General features: G+C 40.9%; 1 protein-coding gene across 3 annotated transcripts in view; it reads left to right on the top strand.

Annotated features, from left to right (window-relative positions):
* The window catches only part of GNE (glucosamine (UDP-N-acetyl)-2-epimerase/N-acetylmannosamine kinase), an 89,154-nt gene extending 70,479 nt beyond the window's left edge, over window positions 1-18,675 (top strand). For 2 of the 3 annotated variants that reach the window (XM_075593604.1, XM_075593614.1), the window contains exons 3-12: window positions 818-1,269; window positions 2,052-2,204; window positions 3,121-3,333; window positions 4,007-4,094; window positions 4,386-4,596; window positions 5,411-5,540; window positions 6,590-6,811; window positions 10,908-11,090; window positions 12,821-12,937; window positions 15,277-18,675. In XM_075593604.1, the coding sequence (XP_075449719.1) occupies window positions 818-1,269; window positions 2,052-2,204; window positions 3,121-3,333; window positions 4,007-4,094; window positions 4,386-4,596; window positions 5,411-5,540; window positions 6,590-6,811; window positions 10,908-11,090; window positions 12,821-12,937; window positions 15,277-15,512 (2,005 nt within the window). In that variant the 3' untranslated portion in view covers window positions 15,513-18,675. Of the gene's footprint in view, window positions 178-817; window positions 1,270-2,051; window positions 2,205-3,120; window positions 3,334-4,006; window positions 4,095-4,385; window positions 4,597-5,410; window positions 5,541-6,589; window positions 6,812-10,907; window positions 11,091-12,820; window positions 12,938-15,276 lie in introns of all 3 variants that reach the window. The other variant, XM_075593623.1, reaches the window with a different exon arrangement.
* Window positions 18,676-19,741: the final 1,066 nt, after the last annotated feature.

Raw genomic sequence — 19,741 nt, 5'->3', positions numbered from 1 at the left:
CACACAGCGGCAGATCGGGAGCGAGCACACGTCACTGGGAGACTCATGAATATTCATGAGTCTTCCACTGACTGCCGGAGGCAAATTATAAACAAATGCCAGCTTTTAATATGTCACAAAAATTTCGCCGATTAATACATGGAGAACGGATTGACTGACAGCTATACAGTTCTTTAGGTAAATAGAGATTGCCCACATGAAGCTATTAAAGTAAAAAAAATTTAAAAAAAAAAAAAACAAAAGACTGAACTGCAGCTTTAATGGCGCTATATAATTAATTGCATACATACGTATACACATTTCTTGTGTATCATAAATTGATTTCTACTGCTGCACATTACTTTGTACTGTATTGTACCAATTGCACGACCCATTCACTTTTGTATTTTATTAAGACTGAGTCAGATTTCTCTGAGGAATTCACTTTTTAGGGTGTAAAATAATTTGTAATACCTATCGCACTTTTCACGGTATTGCATACATCTGTAGAGAAGCGCTACGAGACCCACACATCTTACCTGGCCATGACTGCGTGGCTGGGTTTAACGCTCTCCTGGGTATTAATGGCCACATAAAGCTGTGTCCTTTTTATGATTATTAATAAATGCCCAGAATTTTGAAGGATCGTTGAGCAGTAATGCTTGGACTTATAAATCATTTAGCCACTATAATAATTATTCATGAATATGCTTTTAGTGACCCTTCATTGTGAATTCAAACAATACCTTTGTTCTTATTGCAGTGCTAGCCGTTGAATAATATATAATACAGGCCGGACCCTGTAATAACACTCTGCATTTGTTATTCCCATTTTTAGTAACACTTATCGTATGATCGAGCAAGATGATTTTGATATTCAGGCAAGACTACATACTATTGTGAGGGGGGAGGATGAAGCGGCCATGGTGGAGTCCGTAGGCCTTGCGCTGGTAAAACTCCCGGACGTTTTAAACCGCTTGAAACCGGATGTCCTTGTCGTTCACGGGGATAGATTTGACGCATTGGCCTTGGCCACGACTGCAGCTTTGATGAACATCCGGATACTCCACATAGAAGGCGGGGAAGTCAGTGGAACGATAGATGATTCGATCAGACACGCCATCACAAAGCTGGCCCATTACCACATGTGCTGCACCAGGAGTGCAGAACAGCATCTGATTGCCATGTGTGAAGACCATGACCGCATCCTTCTGGCAGGCTGCCCCTCCTATGACAAGCTTCTGAATGTGAAAAACAAGGACTACCTGGGTGTTATCAGTATGTGGCTGGGTATGTATGTATGCCTCAGAATATGTGCATAGAAACCTTAGGTATCCTGGTAGTGGTAATGAAAGATTCTTCATTGGGTAACTGTGATCATTGCTTTTCTGTTGACATTGTCCATATAGATTACATTCCCCTCTGACTATTTCGTGTGACTGATACTGTGATATGAGCAACAATAAAACCAAGGCTTAGGCCATTTAGAGGCGAATACTGTATGTAGTTCATTATTGACCAGGATTGCACTATAAAATTGTACATCTCACAATAAGGAAATACGCTACCTGCACTGCAGGCAAGCAACTGTTACCAGTGTTACATCAATTTAATGTGCAATGTATATAAGGAATCATTAGTACTTTAGAATAAATACATCTGAAAGTAAGATTATTTTTTTTTGGTGTGGTTTTAATTAAGGAAATAAACGATTGAGAGAGTCAAACTGTATCCATGCGTAGTTTTGTACAAAATAAGTGAATGCTGCATTTGTAAGTGGAAACATTTAAAATCATGAATCAGACAATTCTGACTTTGGCACATTATATAGGGTCAGATACAACTAATATTTATGATTTATTGCTTTAGTTTTAAATATAGTAGGAGCCAAGAGTCTAAAAATCATAATAATACCTATTCGCTCTAGTAATACAAAATTGTAATGATATTGAAAAGAATCTTTCTCTATACATTTGAGGTTCATCAGTAACATTTCCTTAACATATTTTGTTATAATTAAATTCTGTGTAAAATGTGTGTATGTTTATCCAAGTACTTTGTTTCCGTTACAGGTGATGATGTGAAGCCTGAGGATTACATAGTGGCTCTCCAGCACCCGGTCACCACTGACATCAAACATTCAGTCAAGATGTTTGAGTTCACCCTTGATGCACTCATCTCTTTCAACAAAAGGACATTGGTCCTTTTTCCAAACATTGATGCAGGTGAGAAAGCAATTGTGCTGTTTATGTGCCCCCATATTACGTTTCTATATGAGAGAGAGAGACAGGCAGAGAGAGACAAGTGTGTATTGTGTCTGATTCAGGATGTTGCAGCTAAAGAAGGAAACTGTGAAAGAAAATTCAATGTGCTCTAAAGTGGCACAATAATATTAAATAATACTGATAGGTTCTTGGGTTGGTCTGCAACTCTCTTCTTTTGAAAAAAATTTACTACAGGATTGAAGCATTGGGTCTCCAGAGCTGAACTGTGTTAATTTCAGCTCTGACGACCCCCTACTTCCCGCTTCTCTGCAGTCAGGAAGCTTAGGTGCCGAACGAAAGACGGCTTAAATGTCCCGCACCACGCGGGCCAATGGGAAGCCATGACATCATCCCCTGCAGCGTCCTATTGGGCCGCGTGACCTGAACATTTAAACTTTTTACTGCAGCATGCCATACTAAGGTAAGTATCTTGGGAAGCAGGGGGTCCCCAAAGCTGAAATGAACACGGTTTTTCTCCCAAGACCCCCTGATTCAAACCTGTAATTAAAAAATAAACAAACATGCTACTGTATATGTTTTTGCTACTTTAAATCTTCCCTTAGTAAGGGGAAGACGGCTTCACATCATGGGGAGTAGTGACTTTGCATGAAGCGTTTAGAGGAGGAGACTTTTTTGTGCAAATTAAATTTGACTCCAGTTAACACTTCATAAATATTATATACGTGGTATTAATGTAATGCAGTGGTCTTCTGTGACTTGGGTAGCATCAATAAACTTTTGTGCTTTACAATTCAAATAGAGAAAAATTGCATCTTTATAATGTTGAATATTAGCCCATAGTAAATGTACTTTTAGTTGGGAAAAAAAGTGTATTGTGTTGCACACATCGACAAATATGAGTTACTGCATTTTACAGGAAGCAAAGAAATGGTACGGGTGATGAGGAAGAAGGGCGTGGAACACCATCCCAATTTCAGAGCTGTGAAACATGTCCCATTTGAGCAGTTCATACAGTTAATAGCTCATGCAGGATGCATGATTGGTAACAGCAGCTGTGGTGTCCGTGAAGCAGGTGCTTTTGGTACCCCCGTCATCAATTTGGGAACACGGCAGACAGGAAGAGAAACCGGTCAGTATAGGATGCCCTATTATTCTGGCTTTCGGCATTGTATTCTTATTACTGGTTACCATTACAGGGAGCCGTAGAACTGGGCATAAACTGAGCCACTATTAATCATGTAAATAATACGTTTTCTCTTGATTTATGATGTAATACACATAGATAGAGTTCACACACATTGTATTGCCTCTAGTGGATGTATATATTTTATATAGTGCTCCAGTGACGTCATCCATTTCAGTTAGCCTTCATTGCCTTACACCACAGGCATTGATCATGTGCTATCTGTAAATTATAGTGCTTATGTTTAGTTTTCCAACTATTTTGGATTAACTATTTGGCAATTTGCCCTAATAGCACCAATTGTATTCGGTTCATTCTATTCACCATTTAATCTGGTACCATTTTTTAACCAACATTAATAAAGCATACTAAAACACTATTTATAGGTTTGGTTCAGATTATTCCTGTGTTGTTGCTTTTTTACTAGGGTGACCTACCCCTCAGATTTTGAGTGCATCAATAGGGCCTTATCTGTATGTTCTGTGTCTCTACATCATACAGTGTTCTCTGTGTTCTGAGTATGCAAATGATTAAGAAATCAATAAGTAGCATCTTACCAGTTTTTTGTGTATCTTCTGTAGAAAAACTTTCTCCAATTTTCTGCTTTGTTGATCTCCAGGGGAAAATGTTCTTCATGTTCGTGATGCTGACACCCAGAAGAAAATAGTTCATGCACTTAAGCTCCAATTTGGAAAACGCTATCCTTGGTAAGTCTTCTGCCTAGCCACTGTAATTGTCTGCCTAGCCACTGTAATTGTCTGCCTAGCCACTGTAATTGTCTGCCTAGCCACTGTAATTGTCTGCCTAGCCACTGTAATTGTCTGCCTAGCCACTGTAATTGTCTGCCTAGCCACTGTAATTGTCTGCCTAGCCACTGTAATTGTCTGCCTAGCCACTGTAATTGTCTGCCTAGCCACTGTAATTGTCTGCCTAGCCACTGTATTTGCAACATGATGGTTTATTGTATTGTGAAATGAATGCACGGGGTCATTTTACAGTTCAAAGATCTACGGAGATGGAAATGCTGTCCCAAGGATTGTGAAGTTTCTGAAATCAATCAATTTGGTGGAGCCCCTCCAAAAGAAATTCTGCTTCCCTGCTGTGAAGGAAAGCATCTCTCAAGACATTGATCACATCCTGGAAACCCAGAGTGCTTTGGCCGTGGACCTTGGAGGGACAAATCTCAGGATAGCCATTGTCAGTATAAAGGTAAAGAATAAAAAAGTATATATATATATATATATATATATATACAGCTCAACCCCGTTATAGCGCGGTCCTCGGTGGCTACCCGATCCGACCGCGCTAGAACCGGGTTCGCGCTATTTTTTTTTTAAAATGGCCGCCGCGAGTTCGATTGGGAGGGAGGAGGGAAGAGATGGCCGGAAGCCCTACACGTCCCCCAGCAGCCACCAGGCCCGCCAACAGCGGCCTCCGAGTCCAGCCGCAGCCTGCTCCTTACCCCCCCGCCCCCCCACAAGCATCCACACGGTCTCTCCCCTCCACCCACCACCGGCATCCACCACCCTCCCCCCAACCGGCATTCCAATCCGCCTCCACCGGCATCCACCTTCCCCCATCCCCCTCCTCCCCCCCCCCCCCCGAAGCCGCCACACCTACCGGCCCGCCGCATGCAGAGACCCTCCACGCCCGCCCTCCACTCCTCCACGGCACAACCAGTTTTGGGCCTAGCCCACGCGGCCCTCCGAGTCCCAGCCTGCTCCTCACCCACCCCTCCTACCGGCATCCACACCACCCCCCCCCCCCCCTCCTCCTTCCGATGCCAGCTCCGCTCCGATCTCAGCCGCCGACACCAAAGGTAGGTAGGGAGGTGTGGTGTGAGTGTGCTGTGCAGTGTGCAGTGAGTGTGTGCAGTGTGCGCTATAACGGGGTTGAGCTGTATGTGTGTATATATATTTAGTTGTGAATCTATGATGATTAGTACCTACCAGATCTACAGTGTAAAAATATCAAAGTTTGTCAGTGCTTACATTTAAGAATTAAGCAATTGTTCTCTTCCTAGGGCGAGCTTATTAAGAAGTATGTGCAGCCCAACCCTAAAACATATGAGGATAGAATTGAATTAATTCTGAAGATGTGTGTAGAAGCCGCGTCAGAAGCTGTTAATCTGAACTGCAGGATACTGGGAGTAGGTAAGACGCAGGTGCTTTCCTTCAAGTGACTTACACTAGAATTTTCTAGAATGGCTTTTAGGGAAACACTAAATAATAGTACAAGGAGTGCAGCCTGGATTTTGACATAAGCATGCCAAGTCCCCGCTCCTGCTCTCTGCACTTGAACCTGGCAAAAAGGTCAACTGACTTGCAGTGGTTTTCACATACAGACTTTGTGGTGACTAAGCACAAAAAGCTGGGCTTTTTACAACTTCCTTGTGTGTAACTATTTTAGTATCTCCAAGGACATGATTATGTGGCAATTTGTTACAGGGTATGTACTCGTGGACAGGTTTTAGTACCTCATATGCAAACTGCCATAAAGAATAAACATTTCACAGGTTCATTTATTTATCATCATATCCTTGTTATGCCCTACTCCTCCTTTTAATAATAAACTTTAGGTCTATGTAAGCAGCATTGATGGAACATGCCTTATCGAGTTCCTAAAAGCCAGTGTCATTCTCACTAAATATTTGAACCTTGCTTTATTATTTAGATGTAACTAACAAATAAACGTATTACTAGAAACCTTGTTACTCAGAAGTTGTTAGCAGAGGAGTACAATTTGAGCCACCAAGATTGCCCATTCTCCTTTTTATCCTGTTACACCTCCGCTCCTATTAGATCTTGAGGTTTCTTTCATATTTAGGATAATCTTATGTCTCTGCCAAGCATTTCTTATTTACAGCACCTTACTGTATTGTCTTTGGCCTTATCTGTTGAAAGCCTGATCCATAAAACCACTGCACTTTCTATGAAGTACTTCCTCACATCTCCAATTAAAGTTCAAATGTCCTTTAAAAAGGAAACCCTAACTAAGATACCATAATTTACAAGTATGCATACTGTAGGATGAACATGGAGACCTGCTTTCTGTCAGATATGCTTTGTAACTTCAACAATGTTTCACTTGACCAACACTGTGTTAGCTATGAGCTATTTTAAATAAAATGCGGTTTGATTATGTTGTGTTTACGCTCACGTATCTTCCTCTTCTACCTCTAACCTTTTCTTTGTGTTTACAGGTATTTCTACAGGTGGCCGTGTAAACCCCCACGAAGGGGTTGTTCTTCATTCCACAAAATTGATTCAAGAGTGGAGTTCTGTTGACCTTAGAAGTCCTCTCTCCGACACCTTACATCTGCCGGTGTGGGTGGATAATGATGGCAATTGTGCTGCTCTAGCAGAGAGGAAGTTTGGGCAAGGCAAAGGCGTGGAGGACTTTGTCACGGTCATTACTGGTACAGGTATGCATGAAAGGGTTTTGTAAAATTAAGAGCCTGGGATATATGGGGTTGGAAGGAAATGTGTGCATTGGGATCTAATGGGTAAAGAGAGGTAATAGAGCAGCCAAAGCTGGGAGAGGGAGTTGAAGGAGTTATATAGAAAACCTACAAGAAAGAAATAGAGCCTTTTGGGCTTTAGGGAAACAAGTTGTTGTCTTGGGAAAATGTGGACTTGTATAAGAAGACACGACCACCTGTTTAACTAGTTCCAGTATATCTCAAATTCCAGGGATTGCAAAGGAACAGCCAAAGGCACAACTATCAAAGAAGAAAAAGGATCCTTGTTATGTGCACTCTATATTGACAAGTGCAAATAAAAACAAAACATTACATTTATTCAAACCTTAAATACATTTTAAATAGTTAAAAATACATTTGAAGCTTGTGTATTTTATTTTTTGAAATCACTTATGTAGTGTAGTAATCCAAAATAGTTATATGGTTATTAAGATTGATCTACACTATCTGTTTTTAGTTCTAATAGTTATGTGTATATATATATATATATATATATATATATATATATATATATATATCCCAAAAAGAATGGCGCAAGTGGAAACAAGAAAGACAAACATAGGGTAATACGTTGTAACAATTTAACCACCAGAAGGTACGATATGCACTCACAGCGTGTAAGATATATTCAGGCCTTGTATCCACTCTGGGATCTGGAACAGTTATGAAGAATCTGGAACATCTAGCAGCTTGTAATCCGCAGCAAGCGTGATCTCGTGCGTAATATCACATGCAGGAAGAGAAGTAAAACACACAAATAGTGTAACACAGTTTAATAAAAATTAATGGTAAAATGACAATAAGTAAAAAACTCACACTTTGTGAGTTCTCATAAAACGTTTGAGAATTCAAAGTATCTCACACTCATCAGGGGTTAATGACACTCTGCAGATCTTTAGACAGTCTTTGATGTTATCCTTTGTGTGTTAGTGACCACTTAGGAAATTTGGCCGGATGCAGTCAATAGAGAAACACTTTATAGCTGCACTTTAAGTACTGCCCAAAAGTCTCCTTAGTTAGAATATAAACTCTGTTCGTACGGACCCCCGTGGGTCTCTCTATCTGCACCTAATCTGCTAGCAGTACTCACGGTAATTAGGGATATACAGTGTTCAGTTTCTCCCTTCTGTTTGCTGTAATTCCTGGCCGCATGTAAACTCCTCTGCTCCTCCGGTTGCTCCCGTCCTCCGTGGCCGTCCTGCGACACATGACGACACGATGACGTTACTCCTTCTCGCGAGAGTTCCTTCTGATTCCCCCGGCTAGCTGTTAGATCGGTGTCTCAGTCCTCCTCATAGAAACATGCACCGCAATGGTGTAACAAGGCAAATAGCCAACTGCTGTCTGCTGCTCCCAAATATCCTGTGTTAACTCTACAATTGCTGTAAACCACGCCCAGGGCGTGTTAACACAGGATATTTGGGATATTTGGGAGTAGGTGAGTAGGGTGAGTAGGTGGGAGGGTGAGTAGGTAAGTAGGTTGGAGGGTGAGTAGGTTGGAGGGTGAGTAGGTTGGAGGGTGAGTAGGTTGGAGGGTGAGTAGGTGGGGAGGGTGAGTAGGTGGGGGGGTGAGTAGGTGGGGGGGTGAGTAGGTGGGGGGTGAGTGGGTGGGGAGGTGAGTAGGGGTGGGGGGGTGAGTAGGGGTGGGTAGGTGGGGAGTGAGTGGGGGGAGGCAGGGGGAGTTGTGGTTGATTGGGCAACTGCAGCGTTACATCAGCGCAGCCCCCCGGGAAACCCCAAGCAAGGCTTCCCAACCCCCACACAGAGACAAGGCCGCGGCCGCCCCAGGGACATCGTGAGGCCTCCCAGCCCCCGCACATGAGACAGGGCCGCCCTGAGCCTCACTGCACCCGGAAAGAGCACGAGCTGCGGCGATGTCCCGCCTCCCCCCCAGGGCACACCCGTTACCTGGCCTGGGCCCTCCCCGTAGTGGGACCTGCGGACGCTCTGGCCCAACATGATGGGCCCGGCGGCGGATGGCCCGCTTGAGGTGGGGGGCGCGGATGGCCCAATGGGAGGGGGGGGCGGGGGGCCCAATGGGAGGGGGGGGCGGATGGCCCAATGGGAGGGGGGGGCGGATGGCACGATGGGAGGGGGGGCGCGGATGGCCCGATGGGAGGGGTGCGCGGATGGCCCGATGGGAGGGGGGGCACGTATGGCCCGATGGGAGGGGGGGCGCGGATGGCCCGATGGGAGGGGGGCGCGGATGGCCCGGTGGGAGGGGGGGCGCGGATGGCCCGATGGGAGGGGGCGCGAATGGCTCGATGGGAGGGGGGCGCGAATGGCCAGATGGGCGCGGATGGCCCGATGGGAGAGGGGGCTCGGACGGCCCGATGGGAGGGGGGGGGCGGATGGCCCGATGGGGGGTGGGGGGGTGGGGGGGCGACAGATGGCCCTGCAGAGGCCTGTGGCAGACAGAGGCGCAGAAGGGGCTGGCTGCCGGAAGGGGGAGGAGTGAAAGCGCCGATGAGAGGAGGGAATGTATTGCTGGGAGGAGGGAGGGCACTGCTCAGAGAGCCGGAGGCGGGGTAATCTCCCCCAACAACATGAACCCGCCTCCGTTTTTTTTTTTTTTTTGTCCAGAGCGAGCAGAGGAAATTTAAAAAAACACGTGTACTGCTTGGGCCAATATTTACTCGCCCGGAGGTTAAATCCACACGCCCCGGGCGTGTAAATGTATAGCATTGTCGAACACTGTGTATATATATATATATATATATATATATATATATATATAATCTATCTGTATAGAACTCCAATCCCTTATATACATATAGAGAGAGCGCTCTGCAGCACCCCAGTGCACGTCCTCAGTTTATTATTATGGTGACATTTGCAGAAGATGTGCATTGCGGTCAGCCATTTTATTCTATCCCCCAAAATGTAAAAATTATGAGCAGATATCTCTGGATTACTGCATCATAATAATTGATCCTTCTAACATACGATCCAATGATCACTCAACTGAAACATGCTTTATACCTGGAAAATGTTTCCGTTTTTCAAGTTATTTTTTATTCTTAAATGTTTTCTTTACATAATTCAATGGGGCTTTAGGTCATAGTCAAGTTGAACTAAAACAAGAATTTTTTTATTTTTTATTTTTATATATATATACAGCTTAACCCCGTTTATAGTGCGGTCCTCGGGGGCCACCTTTTTTTAAAGTTTTTAAAGTTTTTTTTTTTTGTGGTGGTACTGCGTCTGCCGGAGGGGGAAATCTGAGAACTCCCTTAAAGAGACAGTGTGTCTCTGTGTGTGTGTGTGTGTGTGTGTATATATTTGACTGTGTGTGTGTGTGCAGTGTGCTGCGAGTGTATGCAGTGTGTGTGTGTGTCAGTGTGCTGTGTGCTGTGAGTGAGTGTGTGTGCAGTGTGCTGTGAGTGTATGCAGTGTGTGTGTGTGTCAGTGTGCTGTGTGCTGTGAGTGAGTGTGTTTGTGCAGTGTGCTGTGAGTGTGTGCAGTGTGCTGTGAGTGTGTGCAGTGTGCTGTGAGTGTGTGCAGTATACTGTGAGTGTGTGCAGTGTACTGTGAGTGTGTGCAGTGTGCTGTGAGTGTGTGCAGTGTGCTGTGAGTGTGTGCAGTGTGCTGTGAGTGTGTGCAGTGTGCTGTGAGTGTGTGCAGTATACTGTGAGTGTGTGCAGTGTACTGTGAGTGTGTGCAGTGTGCTGTGAGTGTGTGCGGGGTTGAGCTGTATATATGTATATATGAATATATATATATTCTTGTTTTAGTATATATAATAAATTGCAACAACCAGCACTCAAGTATCCAAAATATCCAGATGCTAATCCCATAGATAATAATAGAGATGATATTACCAGATTGGAGTCCAGCAATTAGGAGACAGCACACCAGGAGTATATTTCAAAATGCAGTATGTATTGAAGAGAATACAGGCACTTCAACCAACGTTTCGGTCTGCAGAGAGCGACCTTCCTCAGAGCTGTGCGTACATATCATTAATCCCAAACAATGAATACAGCTGCTTTTATTACTGCCATTCTGCTACAAGTGTCCTGCTATTATTGTTTTTCAGGAATCGGAGGCGGAGTCGTTCATCACCATGAATTGGTTCATGGCAGCTCATATTGTGCTGCTGAACTGGGGCACATCATGGTGTCTTTTGATGGACCATTCTGTATGTGTGGTGGCCACGGATGCATAGAAGCATATGCCTCAGGAATAGCCCTGCAGAGAGAGGCTAAGAAACTGCATGATGGTGCGTGTTCTTCACATTTGTCTTAAAAACTTTGATGCCTTCTGCTCAGTGTTGAAAACGGTCTTGAACCTTGTAAGCATACATATTCCAGTGTTATACGTCATGATTTGTTTCTTAATCTTTTACAGTACTGTATACAATCGTCTGTGTATCATTAACTTTTACTAGCTCCAGTACTCAAGAAGTTAGAATCTCAATTAACCAGATTTGAGGCCCTTCTCAGACTTGGGTTTCTAAAGAATTCAACTTGGCACCCTCAATAGTTTCCATCATGTAAAAATTTTGAAAAAAATATAATAATATACATACACTATACTTGTGCTTCGCCTGAAGCTTAGCACTGCAGATCCACATTGTGCAACACATATATTGATCGCATGTGTTCCATGGAACCACTAGGGCTGCATAAAAAAAAAATACATCTTTAATGATTTTTTAAATATACCCTACAGTTTGGAGAAGTTACAGTATGACAGCTAGACTGGAGTTCCTCAGATACGTTTTTTGTGTTTTTCACAAGTCATTAAGCAGAAATTTGTGAAAACAGATTTTGGTGCAACATTTTTCCCACATTACTGTAAAATTGTACAATTTTTGGCTGAAATATACAGCAATCTATAAAGGGCGACATGACCTGAAGCCATTTGCTTCTGTGTTTATACTTTTAATGCTTTGACATTTTTTGTGAAGCTTGATGTTTTCACAAATTTTTTTGCAAAACATTATCAAGGCATTTTCCCGCTGCCCGAAATTCTGAGAGGAAAAAAAAAATGCACATCTTTTTGCAATTTCATTGATGGTTCCTCTCTAATATCCTCTCTAATGTACCTAATATAATAATGCATAGCAATAAGTAATGATCTAAAACATTGACGTATTTTCACAATGTGGAATTTGAACCTCCCTTGTACAATACATTTTGTTGCTTACAAATACATGTACTTGTTGAAAATTGGAAAACCATTTAATGTTAAAAAGTTAAACTACTCACAGTCATGGCTTTTATCACACTGGTCAGATGGAATCAGTTGATCGCATTTCATGATTCTAATGAAAAGGGGTCTTTGTTGTTTGATGCCTTCAGCATACTAATGTCATATCCTAGTCATGCCAACTACTAAATGTACTGTATGCTTAGTTCAAAGGTCCATCTGTCTTTTGTAGTGTCAATGTTCTGTAATGGCTCTATGATCTACAGCATGTGCCTACATTCGTTATTGCCACGAGAAAGTAGTGTTTGTTTTTGTTCAGTCTCTCATTCTCCTACAGGCTGCAGATTCAAAGATCCTTAAATCTATCACATCTCCCAATTTTATTTCATGATAAGTAATCAGCCACCAATATTAATGGCTTTGTGGTTATGTTACTAAACTGCAAAACCCTTTAGTGATTGAACAACCACTCCCTTGACTGTTGATGATTTGTAATGTCTATTGTACTTTAGTTAATATCCACATTTTTTACTTAATATCGAGATGCTTTTCATTTAAATGTGCAGTATCCGCATGGCCAGCAATTTTATTAGCAGCGTAGAAAAAGATTGGGTAAAGTTTGGGGAGAGTTTTTTTTTTTTTGTCATCAACTAGCAGCTATATCTAAAAATAAAAGAATTATAATTGTGTTTTGCAATTAATGTGCAGAGTATTGCTAATTCTACTTACATTTTCTACCCATTCCTGTGTGAATGTCATTGAGAATGTTTAACCTCTCTTGTCTTCCCTTGTGTACAGAGGATATGCTGTTAGTAGAAGGCATGTCTGTGAAGAATGATGAATCAGTTAGTGCGGTTCACCTTATCCAAGCAGCAAAACTTGGCAATACCAAAGCTAGCAATATCCTCAAAACAGGTATGTTTACAGTACTTAGGTATTTACTGTAGGTGTAATTGTGTTAGTGACTCAGATACAATACACAGTCTGCTCACTAGCAGCTCCGGATTTGGACCGACAAGAACTCCAAAACTGAAAAGTTCTATTTTCAGGTCCGGCTGTCAAGACACTTACCGGTGAAGCTACTGGTATTACTTACTGGTTCAAATGGGCTATAAAGGGGCGTCGAATAGGAAACCACAACCAAGGAGATTGCAGTTTCCTGTCGGTACAAGATTTTAGCTGCAATTTTGTTTCCCCTGGAGAGAAATTTAAACCCGATATGTTCACTTGTAAATATCTTGGGAAATAGATGGTCCTGGAGTCTTTGACTGAGCCAGTAATTGAGCCACCTATGCGGAATCAGGGATATCCTGAAAACCTGTCCTGTTGGTGGCCCTTGAGGTCTTTAGTTATCCAACACTGTGATACGCAGATATATCTATCTGCCCCTACCCTCACACCTGGAATATAGTCCCAAGTCTCTGATTGCCTTCTGGATATATCCTCGTAGATGGCACTCCGCCACCATAAACTTAATATGGCCAAAACTGAGCTCCTCATATTTCCATCTAAACCTGGTCCAATAACCCCTTTTTCCATCACCGTAAATGGTTCTACCATCTATCCGGTCGCCAAAACACGTTGCTTAGTTGTGACATTTGACTCTTTCCTTCTCCATTCACATTCACGGCATTGCTAAAACTTGTTGCTTCTTCCTCTGTAATATTGCTAAGATCCGCCCTTTCCTCTGTCAATCTACTGTTGAAACTCTAATGCATGCCCTTATCCTCTGGATTATTGTAACAGACTGCTAACAGGCCTCCCTGCCTCACAACTTTCTCCTTTGCAATCTATTCAAAATTCTGCTGCTAGAATAATTTCACTTTCTCCCAAAACAGTCTTTGCTCATCTCCACCTTAAATCCCTCTCCTGGCTTCCCGTGAAGTTTCAAATCACCCACAAAGTTCTCCTACTTCCCTTCACGGCTCTCCACTCATCTGCTGCTTCCTACATGTCAACTCTGATTTCTCCGTATGCCTCTGCTCGTCTCCTGCATTCTTCCCAAAACTTTTTCCTTTCCACCTCTACTGCTCTCTCTCACCTTGAAGCTTTTCCCCTCACGGCCCTTTACCTGTATAACTTCCTCACACTCGGTTTATACCAAGCACCTTCCCTCCCCACCTTTTAAGAATAACCTTAAAACTCATCACTTAAATTAAGCATTTCATTAGCGTAGACTTATGGTTACTGTAACACACCCACTGTTGCTCCCACCAACTATTGTGGCCAACACTGCCATCTACTGCTCTTCTTCCCTCACTTGCTGTCTCTTGTTATTTTCCCATCGTACCACTTAGATTCTAAGCTCTCCGGGGCAGAGATTTCCTTTCCTATTGTCTGTCTGATCTTATTTGTTGCACTTATTGTATAATAACTTCCTGTACTGTATTGTCTCTCTTGTAAAGCGCTAAGCACAGCGGTGGGCTTTATATAAATATCTGAAAGTGTAAAATTGATATAGTGTAATACCGGTGGATATAGTGTAATACCGGCAAGAAGTCTGTGAGGTCTCTTCAAACGATCTGTAAACAATCATTTCGTATTATAATAATCTACACTTCTCCAGTACCAATACAGCTATTAGAACTTGAAATTTGTAGTCAGAGGCTTTACTCAATCCACTGGAGCGCCTGCGATTTTATTTCTGTTCCAGTTCTGCTGAAAGTAATAATTTATCAGTCTTTTGTGTACAGACCAAATGTAGAAATGTTTTATAATTGAATCCAATTTGAGTACATTATGCATGACTTTGGTTAATTAGTGGCAGAGTGAGAACTTTGAACCGCATTAGCACTTCAAAAAAAAATGGCGTTTTTTGTCAATATCCTGATTTCCACCAGTAACCGATTATATCTTTACTTAAAACGAGCCCCTACGTTGTTTTTCTTATAAATATGTTGCACTATTAGGCTGCGCTTATAGTGCCTGGCGACGCGACGTCGCTCCAAAACAAATCAATTGAATCAGTCGCATGCGCTTATAGTAAGCGCGACGTTGCAACCAAAAATTTTGAAACCAGTTAAATTTGATTATTTTTTTTTTAGAGACAGTCGCCACATGTGACTGTCTCTAAACCAATCACAGAGCGCTGCCCTCCTCCTTAGTGACGTCACTGGCCTTGTCGCCAGCGACGTTGCTTAAAACGACGTCATCGGTCGCGTCCCCGGCACTATAAACGTGGCCTTACTCTCAATAAATGAAGTTTTCACTGTTATTTTTGTTTGATTCTAATGTCATTTTTATTCCCTTTATAGCTGGGACAGCGCTAGGCATCGGCATCGTTAACATCCTGCACACAATAAACCCCTCTCTCGTGATCCTATCAGGGGTCCTAGCAAACCAATATATTACCCCTGTGAAAGACGTGATACGCCAGAGAGGATTGGCTTCGGTTCAGGAGGTCAATGTTGTCGTTTCATACTTGGAAGACCCCGCTCTCCTGGGAGCTGCAAGCATGGTGCTTGACTATACCACGCGCAGAACATACTAACCTTCGCCAAATTTGTAACTACCATCATACCGTTGGCCTTGTAACATCTACCCAGGTGGTTTCTTACCCACCCCAGACATTGGCCTGTAACTTATTTGTTGTTGTATGGGGCTATACCTTTTGAGGACTCACTGCATCAGGATGAAGCTGGTCTGACTATCCTGAAATTTGTGATTGTGTGACCTCAACACATTTTATTTGACCTGCATTATGATCTGAAGACCACCACAGGGGTTACGATTACAGATGCTGTGTGCATTTGGTAAAGCGCAAGATCTCGTCGTCAAAGACATCACTTCTTGGACCTAAAGCTAGAGATGGACATTCGATACAGTACAGTGTATTTATAGGTTAGAAAACTTTTCAGTTCTGGGTTGATTAAATCCAAAAATGTAGCCAGTTTTGCTTTCTAATTACATAACATACATCATTTTATCTTCTCCGTTTTAAAAAGAAATCATTCTACCAAAAAGACTATAATAAAATAAAGTAATGCATATGTAGGAACAAAATATAAAAGCCAAGGTGTTTATTTTTAAAGCAGCATTATCCTATTTTAATTCTCTAGATATTGTGTGGAAGATAAGATACCAAACAGAAGAGTCTGAGTTAATGAACCCAAAACTAAGCATATCCTAACTTTTTTTTTTTTACCCAATGAATTATAAGAAAAATATCTGAGTAATTTATTTCAATTATACTTTTTTTTTTAGTAGTAGTTCAACCGTATGTATCTATTGTGATATATAAATACTGTAGTACTTTCTTAAATTATGAGTGAAAGTAGACCATTTTCATTTAAATACTGTTTGTTTTATATATGTTTCTTTCAAATCCTAGAAGGATAGATTGTACAAGTAAACATTGATGCTGAAATAGTATTATATATCCTTGATACATAATCCATAATGATTGTCATAGCATCTCAAAAGAAAGGTACACTAGTATGACTACTATCTGAGTGCTCCACTCTGTATTTATCGTTTTCAGTTTACAAATTGAGAAAAAAAAAGCAAATATTAATATATATTGTTATATAATATTGTTAGCTGAAATGTCACTTTTACTTTTGGACTTTTCATTTTTACAGCACTCGCTCTGTCCAGTATCTTCCTGTATGTTTTCTGCTTTGCATGGGTTTGTCACTGAATTGTATCAGGCGGTACACATGGTCTTTATTTACTTAAAAGTGAAAGCTAATGCAACTTTCAGGAATGGTGTTTAGCGCATACTAAAGTACGAAAGATTTCTGCAACTAAGGAAGCGTTAACAGTGCAAATTTAGAGAAGAGTACACTATTTACGATATCGTTTGCTAATGGTTACAATTTTAACGTTTTACAGGACACAGTAATGTAATTAACATTATTTTGTTACTATATTTATACATACGATACATGCATACACATAGCTGATCATTGTCGAGCAAGCTTATAAAATATTAGTAAATCTGTCAAATCTGTGCATAGTAAAATAACCCCCATGCAATATGCCACATAGATCTATTATTTTTTTTTTTTTTAATACAGTTAAAATTATATTTGTCACTTCTTTTTACTGCACCCAGTTATTTTAGCATCATTAAAGCAAGCTTTAAATGTGATACACTTGACTTTTCAAAATCTCCTTCAATGCATACTATAAATATACCTCCTATGTTTGGGGTAACTTGAAAGCACAGGGCTCTGGCAGTAAATCCATACATGTGGGAGTAGCAACACAAGAGGGCAGTATTACAACACTTTGAGCCAAAACTGTATTTTAGCACAAATATTTAGCATGTCTGCAAATTCATAACACTAGTGAATGGCTTTAGCTCCTTCGCCAATGGCAGGATGATACATTAACACTAAATATTCCTCTCAATAATCCTGTATCCAGTTTCACCAAAATGAACATCTTTTCATATTTTCTCATACTTTTAAAAAAAATGTTTTACTTGTTTATGTTTAAAACTCAAACCCTAGTGATAATTAAATGAATAATCCTTATTAAATGTCAATTATTGTATGCTTTGGGGTAAATAAGGACTTAAGGCAGAATGCCTTTTGTAGTTTAAAATTCATGCTGCCAGGTCAGAGAAATACTGTATATACGGTAACAGCTTTGATGTATTGGTCCATTAAAAATGAAGTGTTCATGTTATTTATTGAAGTGTGTACTTCACCTAACATTTCACTACTAGGTTAGTTTCTGAAATCTATGATAATCTCTGTGGTAGTTGCCAGACTTGATAAATAGATGCATCTCAGTTTACGTAGAACATCTATGTGAAATTCTTTGTTGCAAGGTACCAGGACAGCAGCTAAGACATTGCTCAGGAGCAACAAATCAAAGTACTCGTAACTGAGTGATTACTTTTATCCTCAAACAGTATTATAAGAACTGTAACTTGGAAACAATTGGTTACTTTGTGTCTGACCTCCCTAAAGACTATTAAGTTACATATCCTATTTATATTATGTAGACGGTCTTACTACAGTTAAAATGTTGCATTAATTCCTGATAATTTATTCCCATACAAGATCTGTTTTAAAGTGGAAAGATTTACCAGGAAAGTGAACATAGAGTAAATTTTAGGTTTGACAATTACCCCTTCAACAGAAGGCTCCAATCTTCTTCTAAAAAAAAGCGTTAAAACTAGAATCTGTAGGCGTCCTAAGATTTATAAATGCACAAAAACAAACAGTTCAAGCATGCATATTTTCTACATTTCAGGTTGTGCCTATAAACAATACTCTGACATCATGTGTTCTAGTTTTCCTGCATACCTATTTTTTGTGAGATTGTTTCAAGCAAAATTAGTGGTCCAGGCTCCTTCAACATGTTGCATAATGTTGTGTCCTTTTTTCCGTCATTAAAAGGGGTTGATGTGAAATGCCTTTGTATAATATATGAATTTGTAAATAATTTTTCCCCAGGTTTTTTTTTTCCTTTTTATGCTATTTCAATTAGTAATGACTGACAGATCTACTGTAAATATATTATGTTGTATGATTGTGTAACTAAATTAATGGTAGATGGGAACAAAGACTAAAAAGCTGTAATCATTTATAGCAAACAAATTAGACTTAAATTATGTCTTTTCAGTAGGCTGTGACAATGGTATTTTGCCGAGTTGTACCTGATTTCAGTAGTTATTTAAATAAACAATCTGCACATAATATTGATGTCTCATGCCTGCTCGCACCCCCCTTACCTCAGTTCCCAGTGTCAAAGGACGCTGTGGGGTCATGTGACCCACGTTGCCATGGTGACGCATCAACAGCCGTCTGAATCTCAGTAAGTAATAGGTTGCAGAGGCATCATGCGATCCCCCGGCATTTAATTTAAATGCAGTGGGGAGGAGCGCGGGGCCTCTGCAACCACAGTGCCCGCCTCCCCACCGTACAAAAATCTCCCGCCCCCCCCCCATTTGCGCACCCCTGTTCTACATGCTCAGAAGAAATATATCTCTGCAACATACAGCAGTGTAAAAGTTTGATTCAGGAAAGCTAAGAATATCATGAATGCATTTACAAGTCTTCCACATGTTTTCACATTATTGACATTTACGTCTTTTCTATAGATTTACTCCAGCATAACAGAATTCAGCATTCTAGTCGTTGCACACAAAAATAAAACGTTTATTTTCAAAATAATTACTTGCATACAAAAATAGTAAGAATGGCGTAATGACGTTCTCAATAGGTTAGGATATTGTCATTGATGATGTTAAATACTCATCTCTCCCCTCTCCAGATATTAACACGTCTTTCTCCTCTCTTCCAGTCTCCTTGATACATCATGATCTCCTTTTCTCTCAGCTCATCCGCGGTCTATTTATCCAGATAAAACCACCCAGTCAGCCATCTTAACTTTAAGTATTATCCTAACATGGTATTTACATACATGGTATTTATGTCTGAGGCGCAAGTATTGTCCTGTCGGGATCCCCTTTAATAAAGACGGTGGATGTTGGCTTGTGGCTGTCAATAAGCTGTTGGTGGCAGTTTTTTTTAACGAAATACAGTGGTCTGATTCTCATTATTGTCATCTTTGCTAATTCTCAGATCTAGAAAGGTAATCTCTTTCTTGCTATAGTCAGATGTTAATTTAAAATGTAAGTTTGTTTTGATTTAATATTGCAACAAATTCACTGAGCATTAATTCTGGACCATTCCAGATGAGCAGAATGTCATCAATGAATCTTAGCCATAATTCGATGTGATCTGTATACCTTTTGAAGGT

Source organism: Ascaphus truei, chromosome 1 (assembly GCF_040206685.1).
Source record: "Ascaphus truei isolate aAscTru1 chromosome 1, aAscTru1.hap1, whole genome shotgun sequence".
Taxonomy (NCBI): domain Eukaryota; kingdom Metazoa; phylum Chordata; class Amphibia; order Anura; family Ascaphidae; genus Ascaphus; species Ascaphus truei.
Note: the sequence above shows the minus strand (reverse complement) of the source record. Positions and strands in the feature narration are given on the sequence as shown.